The sequence below is a fragment of the Thalassophryne amazonica genome, chromosome 15 (assembly GCF_902500255.1).
Source record: "Thalassophryne amazonica chromosome 15, fThaAma1.1, whole genome shotgun sequence".
Taxonomy (NCBI): Eukaryota; Metazoa; Chordata; class Actinopteri; order Batrachoidiformes; family Batrachoididae; genus Thalassophryne; species Thalassophryne amazonica.
The window spans coordinates 2,258,901-2,277,829 of record NC_047117.1 but is presented as its reverse complement, the minus strand read 5'-3'; the positions used below and the strand labels follow the sequence as shown (position 1 = coordinate 2,277,829).

General features: G+C 42.2%; 1 protein-coding gene across 2 annotated transcripts in view; it reads right to left on the bottom strand.

Moving 5' to 3' along the window:
* Nucleotides 1-13,370: 13,370 nt before the first annotated feature.
* pex6 (peroxisomal biogenesis factor 6) overlaps nucleotides 13,371-18,929 on the bottom strand; it is a 51,050-nt gene continuing 45,491 nt past the window's right edge. Inside the window, exons 14-18 of one of the 2 annotated variants that reach the window (XM_034189258.1) lie at nucleotides 18,470-18,578; nucleotides 18,281-18,397; nucleotides 18,070-18,147; nucleotides 16,958-17,097; nucleotides 13,371-14,809 (exon numbers count right to left, since the gene is read on the bottom strand). In XM_034189258.1, the coding sequence (XP_034045149.1) occupies nucleotides 14,673-14,809; nucleotides 16,958-17,097; nucleotides 18,070-18,147; nucleotides 18,281-18,397; nucleotides 18,470-18,578 (581 nt within the window). In that variant the 3' untranslated portion in view covers nucleotides 13,371-14,672. The remainder of the gene's footprint in view (nucleotides 14,810-16,957; nucleotides 17,098-18,069; nucleotides 18,148-18,280; nucleotides 18,398-18,469; nucleotides 18,579-18,929) is intronic. The other variant, XM_034189259.1, reaches the window with a different exon arrangement.

The window sequence follows — 18,929 nt, the reverse complement described above, 5'->3', positions numbered from 1 at the left end:
ACCCAAACAATAATTTCCATAATTCTTTACTGAAACTGGAGCAACTGTAACTTTAGACCCCTGTACAAACTGACAGGGGTCAATGGTGACCTTTGTCACCATTTTTGCTGTTTTGACCCCGTAACTCCAGAACATTCTGTCATAGATAGTCTCAACTATACATTTTGGAATCGTTATGATCAGACAAATAATATGATACAGTTTTCAACATGAATGGAGCATTTTTAAAGTTTGACCTCTGTGCAATTCTTCATTGACCCCTACGTGGCTACAGCTACCACCCTGGGATGGCTATCATACATTTTTGTGTAGGCCATGATACACTGAGGCTGGATTCTAAGTGCTGTTTTTTTCCCCTTAAGTGGTACCAAAAACCTGCTTGGCCCATGGACTATAAAGAGCCTTGTGCACAACGACCACAAAACACTCCAAGCTATCGTTGATGTTAAAGGGGGCAACGCACGGTATTAAAAAAAGGGGGATGTAAACTTTTGATCAGGGTCATTTGGGTAGTTTGTTGTCATTATGATTTAAAAAAGAGTAAACACAACTGTTTGACAATAAATGCCTTCACCCAACCAGCAACCACTAACCATGAGTGACAAAAAAGTGGTATCATGGTGGTGGTATCATTCATATTCTCTGAAAAATGGCCAAAAAAATATGTAAACTATGTAAGTATGTAAACATATAACGTATGTAAACTTATGAACACAACACTGTATATACGAGGTCTATTAGAAAAGTATCCGACCTTATTATTTTTTTCAAAAACCATATGGATTTGAATCACGTGTGATTACATCAGACATGCTTGAACCCTCGTGGGCATGCGAGAGTTTTTTCACGCCTGTCGGTTACGTCATTCGCCTGTGGGCAGTCTTTGAGTGAGGAGTCGTCCACCCGCTCGTCGATTTTTTTCATTGTTTAGGAATGGCTCAGAGACTGTTGCTTTGTTTGATCAAAATTTTTTCAAAACTGTAAGGCACAACTGAGTGGACACCATTCGATAAATTCAGCTGGTTTTCGGTAAAAATTTTAACGGCTGATGAGAGATTTTAGTCTGTAAGTGTCGCTTTAAGGACGGTCCACGGCGCCTGACGGTGATCTGCGCTTCGAGGCGGCAGCGTCTCGCCGTTTCAAGTTGAAAACTTCCACATTTCAGGCTCTGTTGACCCAGTAAGTCGTCAGAGAACAGAGAACTTTCAGAAGAAGTCGGCATGAGGAGTTTATTCGGACATTCCATTGTTAACGGACATTTTGTAATGAAAGAACGTGCGGGCAGAGTCGCATGTCGGGCCGGACCCGACCGCGGGGGGTCGCGACAGGAAAAACACCTCCGTTGGAAACCTTAACGGGCAAGTTGGAACATGCCCAAGCTGTTAAACAATTTCTCAGATACTCACTTGTTGAAAGCCATCAAAAGCCGCCTGAATTTTACAAATGGTTTTCAACACGGAGGTGTTTTTCCTGTCGCAGCGCACACAGATTTGCGCGCACGTCTTTCATTAAAAAATGTCCTTAAACAGTGGAATGTCCGCATAAAGTCCTCATGCCGGCCTCTTCTGAATCTTCTCTGTTCTCTCACGACGTCCTGGGTGAATTAAGCCTTAAATTAGGATGTTTCAGGTCGAAACAGGCCGACGACGGCGCCTGGAAGCGCTGCGCAGCTATTCAGACAAAGAGATTCCGACAGGCGGGGTGGAGCACTCCTCACTCAAGGCCTGCCCACAGGCAAATGACGTCACCGACACGTGTGAAAAAACTCACGCATGTGCACGAGGGTTCAAGCATGTCTGACGTAAAAACATATGAATCAAATCCATTTATTTTTTGAAAAAAATAAAAAGGACCACTTTTTTCATCACAGACCTCGTATATATATATATATATATATATATATATATATATATATATATATATATATATATATATATATATATATATATAAACAGCTGTGTGGATCCTTGTCATTTGATTGGTGCTTCGTCCCATTTGTGCTGCATTAAATTTAGAGTGCAAATTTGGTTCCATACATACATCTCCAGTCACAGACAGTGACAGACTAACGTCTCTCCAGTCACAGACAGTCACAAACTAACCCCTCTCCAGTCACAGACAGTGACAGACTAACCCCTCTCCAGTCACAGACAGTGACAGACTAACCCCTATCCAGTCACAGTCACAAACTAACATCTCTCCAGTCACAGACAGTCACAGACTAACATCTCTCCAGTCACAGACAGTGACAAACTAACATCTCTCCAGTCACAGACAGTGACAGACTAACATCGCTCCAATCACAGACAGTGACAGACTAACCCCTCTCCAGTCACAGACAGTGACAGGCTAACCTCTCTCCAGTCACAGACAGTGACAGGCTAACCCCTCTTCAGTCACAGACAGTGACAGACTAACCCCTCTCCAGTCACAGGCTAACCCCTCTCCAGTCACAGACAGTCACAGGCTAACATCTCTCCAGTCACAGACAGTCACAAACTAACCCCTATCCAGTCACAGACAGTGACAGACTAACCCCTCTCCAGTCACAGACAGTGACAGACTAACCCCTATCCAGTCACAGACAGTCACAAACTAACATCTCTCCAGTCACAGACAGTGACAGACTAACATCTCTCCAGTCACAGACAGTGACAGACTAACCCCTCTCCAGTCACAGACACTGACAGACTAACATCGCTCCAGTCACAGACAGTGACAGACTAACCCCTCTCCAGTCACAGACACTGACAGACTAACATTGCTCCAGTCACAGACAGTGACAGACTAACATCTCTCCAGTCACAGACAGTGACAGACTAACCCCTCTCCAGTCACAGACAGTCACAAACTAACATCGCTCCAGTCACAGACAGTGACAGACTAACCCCTCTCCAGTCACAGACAGTCACAAACTAACATCTCTCCAGTCACAGACAGTCACAGACTAACATCGCTCCAGTCACAGACAGTGACAGACTAACCCCTCTCCAGTCAGAGTGACAGACTAACCCCTCTCCAGTCACAGACAGTCACAGGCTAACCCCTCTCCAGTCACAGACACTGACAGACTAACATCGCTCCAGTCACAGACAGTGACAGACTAACCCCTCTCCAGTCACAGACAGTGACAGGCTAACCCCTCTCCAGTCACAGACAGACTAACCTCTCTCCAGTCACAGACACTGACAGACTAACATCTCTCCAGTCACAGACAGTGACAGACTAACCCCTCTCCAGTCACAGACAGTCACAAACTAACATCTCTCCAGTCACAGACAGTGACAGACTAACATCGCTCCAGTCACAGACAGTGACAGACTAACCCCTCTCCAGTCACAGACAGACTAACCTCTCTCCAGTCACAGACACTGACAGACTAACATCTCTCCAGTCACAGACAGTGACAGACTAACCCCTCTCCAGTCACAGACAGTCACAAACTAACATCTCTCCAGTCACAGACAGTGACAGACTAACATCGCTCCAGTCACAGACAGTGACAGACTAACCCCTCTCCAGTCAGACAGTGAGACTAACCCCTCTCCAGTCACAGACAGTCACAGGCTAACCCCTCTCCAGTCACAGACACTGACAGACTAACATCGCTCCAGTCACAGACAGTGACAGACTAACCCCTCTCCAGTCACAGACAGTGACAGGCTAACCCCTCTCCAGTCAGACACTGACAGACTAACATCGCTCCAGTCAGACAGTGACAGACTAACCCATCTCCAGTCACAGACAGTCACAAACTAACCCCTCTCCAGTCACAGACCCAGACTAGAGTGCCTTGATTGAGAAAGCGGCGTCAACTCAGAACGTGGCGTCATTTTGGTTCCAACTGCGCTGAACTACTGAATGAACCTTTAATGTTTCCAACATTTTTAAAATCCTTTAACCGCAAACAGAAACACATCCAGGTCCAGGTGCTATCAAAATAATATAAAAATAGTTAAGATATCAAATTTATAAGTTATGATGATTTATTTAATTAATTTAAAGCCTGATTTATGCGTCTGCAGCTCTGTAACTCTGTGTCATACAACGACGTGTGTGACAGTTTTAAAGTTCTCTGTCTCTGGATTTTGCTTTATTCTGGACTAATTTGACCCTCAATAAGTTTTTCTTTCTACAATCATCACCTCCAAATCAAAGGGAAGCTGAACATTTTCCTCTTTTACTGACTTTGTGCTGTAAATGTGATGAGGACTTTTCTGATCCGTTTATCAGCGTGTAAACTGTAAAACTGTTAAAATATGAAGCAGTGAAAGCAGCAAAGTGTCAAATCACAGCCTTTTGCTGCGTCTGATTTAACAGGTTCACGTCAGGCTGCAGGTCCGAGTCTGAACACGGTGTGAAAAAATAAACGGTTGGACTTTTAATAACGTAAATGTCTCCGGTCCCACATGTGAGGGGTTTAATGGAAATACATTGTGATTGGACGAGACATTTTATCAGATGTGAGTGAAAAATCTGTTATATACGATGTTTATTCCATGGAAAACAATACAAAAACTTTAGGACTTTTTTGTCTGGTGACTGTGAATATCTGGTTTATACGATGACGGTTTAGGTGAGTTTTACTGGACATGGGACTGAACAATAAATTGACCTCTCAAAGCTTTGATGATGAAGTCGCTTCATCCCACACGCTGACTTTATTTTACCAAATGTTTCTTCTGTTCAGATCTGAAGTGAATCTGTACATCTTGAAGCCCTTGTTGTGTCTATTTGTGCCTCCAAACGAACAACCCGACATTTTCAGAGAATAAATGAATAAAATAGCTGATTTACATACAGACACATTAACAGTCAACACTGTTTTGGAACCAAGATGGCTCCAGGAGTCACGTGACTGATTTTTTTCAACTCGTCATGTTGCCACTCTCTCTATCAAGGCACACTAACACAGACTAATGTCTCTCCAGTCACAGACACAGGAACCTGTCAGAGTGGTCTTGATGGCTTCCCTCACTCATCTCCTTTGTGCACTTAGTTTTTCAGGTCTGTGCACATGTAACTGAATATTTTGTGTTGTATTTAAATTTATTTCCATTTTTACTTTTATTCTTGCATGTTTGATATCATTTTTCTCATAAAACAGAATTAAAAAGAAAAGGATGTGATTTGTTCCAAATTCATCAAATAAAATAATAATAAATTAATGAGATCAATCAATCAATCAATCAATTTTTTTATATAGCGCCAAATCACAACAAACAGTTGCCCCAAGGCGCTTTATATTGTAAGGCAAGGCCATACAATAATTACGGAAAAACCCCAACAGTTAAAACGACCCCCTGTGAGCAAGCACTTGGCTAACAGTGGGAAGGAAAAACTCCCTTTTAACAGGAAGAAACCTCCAGCAGAACCAGGCTCAGGGAGGGGCAGTCTTCTGCTGGGACTGGTTGGGGCTGAGGGAGAGAACCAGGAAAAAGACATGCTGTGGAGGGGAGCAGAGATCAATCACTAATGATTAAATGCAGAGTGGTGCATACAGAGCAAAAAGAGAAAGAAACAGTGCATCATGGGAACCCCCCAGCAGTCTACGTCTATAGCAGCATAACTAAGGGATGGTTCAGGGTCACCTGATCCAGCCCTAACTATAAGCTTTAGCAAAAAGGAAAGTTTTAAGCCTAATCTTAAAAGTAGAGAGGGTGTCTGTCTCCCTGATCTGAATTGGGAGCTGGTTCCACAGGAGAGGAGCCTGAAAGCTGAAGGCTCTGCCTCCCATTCTACTCTTACAAACCCTAGGAACTACAAGTAAGCCTGCAGTCTGAGAGCGAAGCGCTCTAATGGGGTAATATGGTACTACGAGGTCCCTAAGATAAGATGGGACCTGATTATTCAAAACCTTATAAGTAAGAAGAAGAATTCACCTGAAGATTCACCTGAAGGTTTTTTTTTCTCTTCCAGGAGCAGAACACCGTATGTCAGCTGAGACCTCAAGGACCTCAAGGACCCCGTGGACCGAGACCAGGAACACCCAGGAACCAGAGAGACCAGGAACACCCAGGAACCAGAGAGACCAGGAACACCCAGGAACCAGAGAGACCAGGAACACCCAGGAACCAGAGCGACCAGGATCCAGATCCGAGACACCTGTCGCCTTTAGGTGTGAAGCATCCTGATGTCTCGGTCCTCCGTTACAAGTTGAAGGTTCCAGACCTCAGACTGAATCCATTTTGTTCTTCAGAAAACGGACCAAAAGTTTCCAAAGTCCTGTTTGTTTACATGTAAAAAGTGGCTATGGCGGGAAACAAACAAACACACAAAAACTCTCCTTTAAGAAGCTGAAATTTGAACTGAACATATGTTTCTGCTTTTTAAATAATTTAAAAAATGGACGTCAGTGTTTATTCAACATAAAACAGCAGGAAAAAAAAAACCCTAAACTGATTAGAACTGATTTATTCATGTCATCTGGAGGCGTAGATTCTGAACTGGAGGCGGGGCTCCATGACATCAGTCCAGATGTTTGAAGTGACGATGAATTCATTCACTTTGCAAATTTCACATCAGATTAAATTCACCACAATTCATCCAAACATCAGAATATTTCCGCTGCTGACGGTTTAGTGAATCTGAGCTGAAAGTCTTCCTAATGCTAAAAAACTAAACTGCATCCAAAGTCAACGTAGCTAACGTTACGTTAACGCCAGAAAACAAAACAAATTTTAATTTGTTCCAATACAATTCCTTATTGTAAGAAGGTGGGGGGGAGGTGTTGATGTGGTCAATTTCGGTTTCTGTTGCTGAATTCGAGGAAACGTTGAGAAATGGCGGCAACTATTTAGCAAGCCTGTTAGCTTAACTTTGTTTTACAAAGGCTCACTAAGCTAGCGAACCTGGCTAGCTAGCATGTATCTAGCTAAAACAAGCAAACAAAAAAAGAAAAGGCTTGTTGCTTCTTAATGACACAGTAACGTACACCGCGGATATTTGTTAAGCGGTAAGATTCAGCTGCAAATATTTGAGATTGTACTCAATAATTTTGTGTTAACCATTTCTCTATGACACAGCTTCCAGCCCCATCCACTGCACTAGAGTGTGTGGACAAAATCTGTTGCCATTCCTTCACGGCCACGCCAAAAACAAATGATGTCACGAGTCCATAGTTCCAACACATCAAAAACCAAATTACTGTCTGAAGACTCTGAAACTATCAACATGTCTGAAAAACAATCCTACGTTCAAACAGAGATGAGAAATCCAGAGCTAATCTTAGGCAGTGGGAGGGGTCAGGGCCAAACTGGGAGGGGCCACAGCTAATCTTGGGCAGTGGGAGGGGCCACAGCTGATCTTGGGCAGTGGGAGGGGCCAGGGCCAAACTGGGAGGGGCCACAGCTAATCTTGGGCAGTGGGAGGGGCCACAGCTGATCTTGGGCAGTGGGAGGGGGCGCCTCGAAATGCATCATTTCCAAATTATGGCTGATCCTGAGTCAGTTTTCCATAATAGTTTAATCATTGTCAAAAGGAAAAATCAGAATAAGCTTTGAAAAAACACTCAGTCAGTAACTCTGACAAACAGTCAAAATACAACAAAAACACAAGAATTAGTGAACATAAGATGGGAGTGAGGGACAAGGACACTATAAACTGAGCTAAACAGAACATAATACTACTATGAAGAGGAACGTGAACACAGCATGAATCATGAGACCTAAAAGACAATAAGTACAAAAGCCAAAACTACACGAGAACTGATCAGAGAAATATTAGGAATGTACACACAAAGACAAAACTAAACTGGAACTGACTAATGACGGAAGAATACAATAAAGATAACACGCAAAGACTAGATAATAAACAGAAAGCAAAATCCGACAATAAAGTACAGCAGAAAACTAATAAATCCAAGCAGAAGTCAACTGTCAGAAAAAGGAAGGGGCTAAATAGGGATCAAAACTTGGATCACTAAGTCAAGATTTTTCTGCTATTAATAAATTTTAAACTGTTAAAATCTGCTGTTTGTGAATAAAAGTCCACAGATAAAATCAGCTGATAGAAAGTGTGAATATTTGCAGTAAAAAGAGAAATGATGCAGTCATGTAGCTTTAGCGGAGCCGCGATCATCTTTGTGCTTTATTTCTGCTTTGAAGTGAGGAAAAGCTGCTTTTTGCTGAGTCAACGCAGACTAAATGCTTCATTTTAAATAAAGTTTCACTTGTTTCTAAATCTGCATGCTACCTGATTATTTAGCTCTCGTGTCACGTTAGCATTAGCAGTGAGCAAACTTTTTATTTCACTGTAATCTGATACAACACTGGCGAAATCCACAGGATTAGCTCGTACACAAAAATAATCCCAGTAGTCCACATTATTTCACTGTGTAAAACTGCACCAGCTAAATGCTACTGATTGCTAAGTGGTTATCAGGTTAGTAAGCTGTGTCACATCATCCAGTAACATTCTGCTCCACCAGAATAGAAACTGCTCCAAAACCAGATGAATCTGGTTTATAATCAGTTGCACAAGATTGAAAGTACATATTCATTCACTTGATGGAACTTTTTTCATGTAGCGACTGATAGGGTTGCCAACTCTCTGAAAAATAAATAAGGGACACCTCACCGCCAGGGCCGACCGGCCGACTGACCATCGCCTTCACCCTTCCCAGCGTCTGTGTGGAACGATTTTTAACCATTTGACTGTTGACGTGACCCTGAATTTAGGTAGATGCATACATGCATTTGTTCTGATATGAACACGTGGAAAACAAATTATTATTTAGCAATTTATTTTTAGTGCAAAATAAATTTTCACTCACAATTTCAATATGAGCATTCTGTCTTCTTTAAAAATAAATCTCTGTAGTGCTATTGCTTAACTTAAAATTGTATAAATTAACAAAAAAAAAAACAATAGAAAATTTGCATCATCCAAAACAATGTAACAGTGCACATTTACACATTTAGTGTAATAAAAAGTGCAAAAAATAAAGTCTAAAAAGTAAACAATACTGTTGTCGCGCACCTTTTCCACCCAGCCATTTTCCTTTTTTCATTCTCCTCTGTATTTTTGCATTCTTTTTTGTTTGTTTGTTTTTTTTAGGAGGAGGAGTAACGACGTTACATTGCTGTCCGTAGTGTCTGTGTCGATATCAGCCATGCTGCTTTGTTATCGTTGTCCAGCAACCGTCGTCGGCTCATGACGTCGGTATCTTCTTGCGAGCTTCATGTGCCTCGACCAATGAGATAAGAGTGATTCTGTATTGTCAACTCGTGTCTGTCAGCTCATTGGTGAAAAGCAGGAGAGAGGCTGGGATCAAATTTACCGTAAGTTTCCATATAAAGCGCCAGTCAATTCCATTGACATTTTACAGACTTTTTGATTCTCACAGAAATACGGTACAAACTGCGTCCCGTTTCAGATCAATACGGAACGAACACTTTTATTTCCAAATAAGGGACGATTCCGTTTTTCAAGGGACGGTTGGCAACCCTAGCGACTGAGTTAGCTAGCAGGAGAACCCGCGCTGACACAGTGACAGTTAACTTTGGTAGTTATCGTGTTTAACCTTAGTTATCGTGTCTGTTTGATGCTATTATGTGCTCAAGAGTTAAAAGCCTGCTATCAAATCAGAAAGTTACAAAAATATGAAAAATGAGCAAAGAAAAAAAAAGTGATTCTTACTTACATTTTCATGTTTGCTTGTTTTTTTTATTATTATTAGGGCCCGAGTAGGCAACGTCCTACGAGGACCCTATTGTAATTGCACTGTTTATTATTATTATTATTATTCTCACTCTTGAAATCGAAATTTCGGCCTCTTCCCATGCTCAAAACTCACCAAACTTTCCAAAGTTGTCCCGCCGGATCCGAAATTCAATATTTTGGGGGCGTCGCACATGGTCGCAGAAAAATCGCGAAATAGCGCCCCCTAGAAATTTTCAAAAACCCCTCCGCATTGGGCTTTTTTCGTCATAGCCTCACGAAATTCGGTACACATATTTACCATGTCAGGACGCACGAAAAAGTCTCTTACTGTCATGGTGAAATATCAACAGAAGTTGGCCATTTTAAGTTTCGATTTTGAGCAAATTTTTGCCATTTTTGGCCATTTCCACTACTTACATTTGAACGAACTCGTCCTAGGGATTTCATCTGATCGTCATCAAATTTGGTCATCATCAATCATGACCCAATGGTGATCAAAAGTTATCAAGATTCTAATTAAGTCAAAAGGTGTGGCTGCTAGGGGTCATCAAACTTTGGCGAGCTTTTCAGAGCACTCATTTCACTTCGAACAGCTGTCACGCCCACATACATCATCGTAGATCCTTCAAACTTTCTGGACATGATGAGGGCTCCGCCCTGAACGTCTACATATATTAAGTTCCCACCTCCATCGTAGCGCCCCCTGGTGGTGGCGGGAAATGTCCTATTTCTACTTCAAGAGTTCCTGATGTCACATACTTAACCCAATCAACTTCATTCCACTTCTAAAGCATGCAGTACAAGTTGTTGAACATAGGCGATGAACGCTGTGACGTTACAAGTAACGGCGTCCTTGTGGCGGCGTGCCAAATATTGCCCATTTGCCATGAAATTACGTTCTTCCTTTTGACGGCTTTAATTTTATCATATCATCATGAAAATTGATACACAGGTCAAGCATGACAACCTCTTACAATTCATATGGGCGTCGCCCATGGGCGGGGCAAAATGCCTCAATAGCGCCCCTTTGAAACTTTCAAAAAACCCTCCCCGTAGGGTTTTTTTTTTTTTTTTTTTGGAGTATAGAGATGAAAATTGGTAGACGTGACTTGCATAGACGCACAAAAAAGTCTCTTGCACCATGAGTCTACTCCAAACAGGAAGTCGGCCATTTTGAATTTTCTTGTTACTTAAAAAGCCATCACTTGACCCAGCTATCTTAGCTAATTATAGGCCAATCTCCAACCTTCCTTTTCTCTCAAAAATTCTTGAAAGGGTAGTTGTAAAACAGCTAACTGATCATCTGCAGAGGAATGGTCTATTTGAAGAGTTTCAGTCAGGTTTTAGAATCCATCATAGTACAGAAACAGCATTGGTGAAGGTTACAAATGATCTTCTTATGGCTTCGGACAGTGGACTCATCTCTGTGCTTGTTCTGTTGGACCTCAGTGCTGCTTTTGATACTGTTGACCATAAAATTTTATTACAGAGATTAGAGCATGCCATAGGTATTAAGGCACTGCGCTGCGGTGGTTTGAATCATATTTATCTAATAGATTACAATTTGTTCATGTAAATGGGGAGTCTTCTTCACAGACTAAGGTTAATTATGGAGTTCCACAAGGTTCTGTGCTAGGACCAATTTTATTCACTTTATACATGCTTCCCTTAGGCAGTATTATTAGACGGCATTGCTTAAATTTTCATTGTTACGCAGATGATACCCAGCTTTATCTATCCATGAAGCCAGAGGACACACACCAATTAGCTAAACTGCAGGATTGTCTTACAGACATAAAGACATGGATGACCTCTAATTTCCTGCTTTTAAACTCAGATAAAACTGAAGTTATTGTACTTGGCCCCACAAATCTTAGAAACATGGTGTCTAACCAGATCCTTACTCTGGATGGCATTACCCTGACCTCTAGTAATACTGTGAGAAATCTTGGAGTCATTTTTGATCAGGATATGTCATTCAAAGCACATATTAAACAAATATGTAGGACTGCTTTTTTGCATTTACGCAATATCTCTAAAATTAGAAAGGTCTTGTCTCAGAGTGATGCTGAAAAACTAATTCATGCATTTATTTCCTCTAGGCTGGACTATTGTAATTCATTATTATCAGGTTGTCCTAAAAGTTCCCTAAAAAGCCTTCAGTTAATTCAAAATGCTGCAGCTAGAGTACTGACGGGGACTAGAAGGAGAGAGCATATCTCACCCGTGTTGGCCTCTCTTCATTGGCTTCCTGTTAACTCTAGAATAGAATTTAAAATTCTTCTTCTTACTTATAAGGTTTTGAATAATCAGGTCCCATCTTATCTTAGGGACCTCATAGTACCATATCACCCCAATAGAGCGCTTCACTCTCAGACTGCAGGCTTACTTGTAGTTCCTAGGGTTTGTAAGAGTAGAATGGGAGGCAGAGCCTTCAGCTTTCAGGCTCCTCTCCTGTGGAACCAGCTCCCAATTCAGATCAGGGAGACAGACACCCTCTCTACTTTTAAGATTAGGCTTAAAACTTTCCTTTTTGCTAAAGCTTATAGTTAGGGCTGGATCAGGTGACCCTGAACCATCCCTTAGTTATGCTGCTATAGACTTAGACTGCTGGGGGGTTCCCATGATGCACTGAGTGTTTCTTTCTCTTTTTGCTCTGTATGCACCACTCTGCATTTAATCATTAGTGATTGATCTCTGCTCCCCTCCACAGCATGTCTTTTTCCTGGTTCTCTCCCTCAGCCCCAACCAGTCCCAGCAGAAGACTGCCCCTCCCTGAGCCTGGTTCTGCTGGAGGTTTCTTCCTGTTAAAAGGGAGTTTTTCCTTCCCACTGTCGCCAAGTGCTTGCTCACAGGGGGTCGTTTTGACCGTTGGGGTTTTTCTGTAATTATTGTATGGCTTTTGCCTTACAATATAAAGCGCCTTGGGGCAACTGTTTGTTGTGATTTGGCGCTATATAAATAAAATTGTCATTTTGCCATGATTTCCACATTGTATTTGAACGAACTCCTCCTAGGGATTTTGTCCAATGCACTTCAAATTTCTTTCACAGCATCCAGAGATGATACTGACCAAAAGTTATCGAAAGCTTTTCTCTATGTTGAAGGGTGTGGCCGCTATGGTGCCGCCATTTTGACCCTTTGCCATGGAACATCAAGTCATGATAACTCCTTCATGCTTTGCCTGATTGACTTGAAACTTCACATGTATGATGACAGTTGGCCCCTCAACACACCTGGCCCCTGTTTGTACACTGAGCGCCCCCTAGTGGATGAACCATCAACATGTCATAACTCCTTGATGCATTGTGTGATTTGTTTAAAATTTTAACTGTGTGATGAGTGGTTGCCCCTGCATGCACATGCCCACAGGTGGTCACAAGGGCACCCACTGGCCTGGGTAGGCGGTTGCGTGGAATGAGGGCCCGTATATGACTGCTTGTAGTCCTAGTTTCTGGTTGTTTTCAGTTTCTTCATGGGTTTTATGTTCCTGTCTTTTTCTGTCAGGGAACAAATGCATCTGTACGTTAATGCTAGCCTTAGCTGGCAGCGAGCTACAAAGAAATAGTAATACTACACAAACTACCGTGGACTGTATGCTTTGTTCCTGACTTTCCTCCATTGGATGGTCATGGTTGGTGTGGTGTCAAATGACATCAACTAAGTAAAACGGCAGCATCACATTATCTTAGTTTGACTTTATCACACAGGAAGAGAAAAACCAGAGGTTTTACTTTAAGCAGAAACAATGATTCACTGAGGTCAGTACAATTATACAGCTACAAAAATGAGATCATGACATAGAAATATGACTGCAATTTACATTTTTTTTTTACAAATTTAGCACATTAATTTACAGAATCTTTACATTTTAGTCAATCAGCATTTACACTGTAAAATACACAAATCATCTGACTCTGACGACGTGTCACTGTCACCGTCGTTAGTCTTGTTTTCAAAATTACTCTCATCATTAATCAGCTTGTCACTTATTCAATTGTCTCTGTCGTCATCACTCATCGGTATCATTTGCCTCGTAATTATCATCAGCGCCATCATTGTTGTCACTGTTATCATAAGTCTCATAATCATGAGCCTCATCATCGGCGTCATCATTAGTCTCATCATGAGTCTCATCATTGTCATCAATAGTCTGTTTGAAATGTCAGTCACGTCAATAGTCTGTCGCCATCAGTGTCATCACTATCATTCGCCACTGTCATTGTCAGCCATTGTCAATGACATCATTATTGTCATCAGTCTCGTCACGTGTCTTGTCATCATGAGTTATCGTTGGCATCATCTGTCTCATTGTCATCAATAGTCTCTCGTTGTCGTCATGTGTCTTATTGCTGTCATGAGTGTCACTGTCATCATTAGTCAGGTTGAAACTGTCATCAGTCTTGTAGTCTGTGTCATCATTAGTCATGTAAATAGTCTCTGTCGTCATCAGTGTCAGTGCTATCATTCATCTCATCGTAATTGTCATCGTTAGCGACATCATTGTCATCAATAGTCTCGTCATCATTAGTCTGGTTGAAACTGTCATCAGTCTCATCGTCTGCATCACCATTAGTCACGTCAATAGTCTGTTTTCATCAGTGTCATCGCTATCATTCGTCTCATCGTAATCATCATCAGTGATATCGTCATTAGTCTTATTGTCATCAATAGTCTCATTGTTGTCATCATGAGTCTCATCGCTGTTATCAGCCATCTTTGTTATCACGAGTCTTGTTCTCATTATGAGTCTCATCATTGTCATCATTAGTCTGGTTGAAACTGTCATCAGTCTCATCATCTGCTATCATTCGTCTCATCGTAACTGTCACAGTTAGCGACATCATTGTTATCAATAGTCTCATTGTCAACACAAGTGTCGTTGTCATCAATAGTCTGGCTCAAACAGTCTTCATGAGTCTCATTGTAACTGTCATCATCAAGCTGCCTCTGTGGTCTGTTGGTGGTGCTGAAGATGACTTTCTGTTCTCCGTGTTGCTTTTTAGTTTTTATGTTGCTGTTAATTTCTGTTGAATGCTTTTGTATCGGAGGAGTTCGTGCTCTGAAACTGAAGGTTTGAAGCTTTCTAAAGCCGATGAGAAATCTTCAACAGAGAGCAAGACCAGCGAATCCTCTGAATCCACGCCTGACAGACAGAGACAGACAGGGAGAGAAACAGCGAGACAGTGAGTGACCGAGAGCGTGACAGAGAATACATCCAAAATCAACTTAACTTGATTGAAGAATCAACTGAATTTAATGAATTCTGGGAAAGCAAATCCATAAACAATGATTTACTAAATCACTTCACAAACCTTTCAGCAACATAAATGAGTCAGACAAACATCAATATTCTATTTTCCAGACTATTAGTCACAGTTTATCTTGTTTTGCTAGTCCTGTGAGTTATATTTGGAACTGTATTATCATCTATGGCCACAACATGGCACCATCAACACGTTTGACAAGCTGCTCCTGCATGCTGATCTGACAGAGGCTCTGTGATTCACCAGATGACCTAAATGAGAAGGACATGCTGGGCCTGAGAAAGAGTGACCTTAATAAATCATGCTCACAAACTGAAAGACTGGGTTTGTGAATAAAAAGAGGGAATAAAACCTTCATACATCAGAGGCGTTAAGTTTATGATTTCTTTGTAATCATTACAATTTCAACACACACTGTACAACTTTAGCAAATCTCCCACAGTTATTACAATGTCAACATTTAGTAAGCACTTGTGTTCTCGACTGTGTAGAGACAAAAACGTATCTGTGTGTGATAAGAACTCAGTTGTTTCTGGCTCCAGTCACTGACCGGCTCAGCTTCCATTTAAAGAAAAGAAAAGAAAAAAGTCATAGCAGCAATTGCAGAATTGGACTCCAGTGCAAACAAGGTTGGTAAGAGTTCCCCGAGGAAGGCTGAAGGGACTAAAGTACTATTCGCACTTAATATTCAGTGTTTCTACCGCCTGCCACGCTAATCAGAACCCTGCCAGGCCAGAATGTTTTTTTTTTAAATAATGCCAACGCAAAAAAAAAACCAAAAAAAAAACAGGAAATAACACCAATTATTATATGGCTGTGATGCGACGAGCGCTCTGATCGGCTGATTACCGGTCGGATATTTGCCCATATCGGATCAGGAATCCATGACAATCAGTCTGAAACGTGTAAAAACACCACACTAACCACACATGCTAAATACTCCACCAAAATATTACACACTCCAAACATGCCAAATACTTCTCAGATACCAAAACTCTAATCGCTGTCTGCTTTTCTCTCCTCGCTGAATCAGCCACAATGTCCTTTCACTCAGCAGCCATATTACATGTGTTGGGGATCACTGTTATCGGCTTATCTAGTTTATTTTCCACCAGTGATGAAGACAAATTCATCTTATGTTTATTTTTACTTGTGTTGCTTCAGGCAGAGGGAGGAAAAGGAAGAAAAGAAACTCTGTTTGCACGTGTCATGCGTAAAGTGTGCACCCACAAGCAATCTCATGTGGGGTGGGTGGGCTGTGATCAATCACACATGGGGTTAGTGACTTCTGATTAGTTAGCTTGTGCGTTTTCCATCAATGAATAAGAAGGGGTCATGTTTCTTCCCATCGCTGTCGTTGCTGCAGCAGAGAAGAAAATGATCCTTTTGGCTGCGTGTGTGACATAAACGTGCAACAGAAATGACAATATACATGAAAACACATGGCGTAAAAAATACTCATAAGTCAAGTTATACTAGACCAAATAAAATTTAAAAAGTGGTGTAAAGGTTGAAGACTGCATGTTTAACACTCATACAAAGGGAGACAGAGTGCAGCGGATTGGGTGTTGCAGCAACATAGGTCATGTGACTTGTGATGCGGAGGCACGTCAGTTGACTCCAGAGGGTTAATTAGCTCATCAGCTTCTGCTCACAAACACCATGTTTGTATATTAAATAATCTGCAAATTCAATTAATTTTGCGTCTTCTTGCATGAAACAACAGCACCATGTTTCACAAATAAACGCAACTGACAGACCTGTGTGATGCGTTTTTAACTCTTCCTGGTACATTTTTTGACAGATGTAACTTATAGTCCAGAAAATAAAGCAAATGGAAAAATGAAAAATTCCCAAATCTGAGGGGGTGGGATTAAAGACATTGATGCTCGGATCACTGCAGTGTGAGGACGTGAGGACAGACAGACAAAGAGACAAACTGATCGCAGCAGAAGATGATGAGTTTTTCTGAACAGAACAACGGTCGTCTGATTTATTTGTCAGCGTCGACATTGTTTCTTCCTGACCTTCATCAATGAGGGAGATCTTCCTCTTGATGGCGGCTGTCATGGCATCTGAACAGAGGGCATAAAGGTCAGCGCCTGTCATGTGGGCGGGGCAACGTGCAACAATATCCTGGAGGTTGACTGCAGGGTCCAAATGGAACCTGTCAGTCAAAATTACATGTCAATAAAGGCAATAAATTCACTTTAACCACTAAATACAACCAAAATGTGGAAAACAGAAAAAAGATGTAATGTTGCCAAGGAGCAAACCCTGAAAAGGGACACAGACCTATGAAGGGTGCAGACCCTGAAATGGGACACAGACCTATGAAGGGTACAGACCCTGAAAAGGGACACAGACCTATGAAGGGTGCAGACCCTGAAGTGGGACACAGACCTATGAAGGGTGCAGACCCTGAAGTGGGACACAGACCTATGAAGGGTGCAGACCCTGAAAAGGGATACAGACCTATGAAGGGTGCAGACCCTGAAAAGGGACACAGACCTATGAAGGGTGCAGACCCTGAAAAGGGACAGGCCTATGAAGGGTGCAGACCCTGAAAAGGGACAGGCCTATGAAGGGTGCAGACCCTGAAGTGGGACACAGACCTATGAAGGGTGCAGACCCTGAAGTGGGACACAGACCTATGAAGGGTGCAGACCCTGAAGTGGGACACAGACCTATGAAGGCTGCAGACCCTGAAAAGGGACACAGACCCATGAAGGGTGCAGACCCTGAAGTGGGACACAGACCTATGAAGGGTGCAGACCCTGAAAAGGGACACAGACCCATGAAGGGTGCAGACCCTGAAGTGGGACACAGACCTATGAAGGGTGCAGACCCTGAAGTGGGACACAGACCTATGAAGGGTGCAGACCCTGAAGTGGGACACAGACCTATGAAGGGTGCAGACCCTGAAGTGGGACACAGCCTACTCAAGGATTCAAAACGAGTTTATTGTCATATGCACATAAGGAACATGTTCCCTGCACAATGAAATGTGTTTACTGCATTTTTACCCATCCTAATTGCCAGTTAGGAGCAGAGGTCGCCTTTTACGGCGCCCGCTCGCTACCCTTCCTGCATATTCCTTCTGCTGTAGTGTGTTTAGCCATTATGCCAGCGTTCTTACTTCCTGAGGACGGCCTGAAGAACCAGTATCTGAGAGTCTCTGTCCTCGTTAACTCCAACATAAACCAGTTTATCAAATCTGAAAAACAAACAACTCCACAGAATTTAAATGATTATTTTTTCATTCAAAGTTGGGTTTATGTTCAGTTCAACGATCTGAAGGTGGCTTCACGCTGAATTATGACGTCATAATCCATACGATGACCTCTGACCTCCCAGGCCGGAGAAGAGACTGGTCCAACAGGTCCGGACGGTTTGTGGCACCAATCACAAAAATGCCAGCAGACGAGTGCAGAGCATCGAGCTCGGCCAGAAGCTGAGAGATGACTCTGCAGGATACAACAGGAAGTGAGACACCCAAAAGGACGACTGCTGCTCCGTACATACATATGGACACTCACCTGTCCATCACGCCACCAGAGTCTCCACTGCGCCCTCTGCTGGGTGCAAGTGAGTCAAGCTCATCGAAGAAGACAACACAGGGAGCAGCAGCCATCGCTCTGCTGAACACTGAAGACAACACGCATGACTTCAACGAGACCTTCTGGATTTAAAGGACACGTCGCACCAAAATCATAACAACTTAGACTAGTCTGTTAGTGACCATCCGATCCACAGGGATTACTTTGTGCACTTCCATGACCGGTTTCAAAGTATACGGCATTTTCAACAAACAGCATGCATATGGAGCTAAATCCAGGCCAAACGTTTTGTAATCTGAAAATAAAAAAGATTGAAAAAATTAATTTTGAAACTGAAAATTCAATGTTTGTTCTTGAATTTTATATCCATCCATCCATCCATTTTCTTCTGCTTTATCCGGAGTCGGGTCGCGGGGGCAACAGCTCAAGCAAAGCTGCC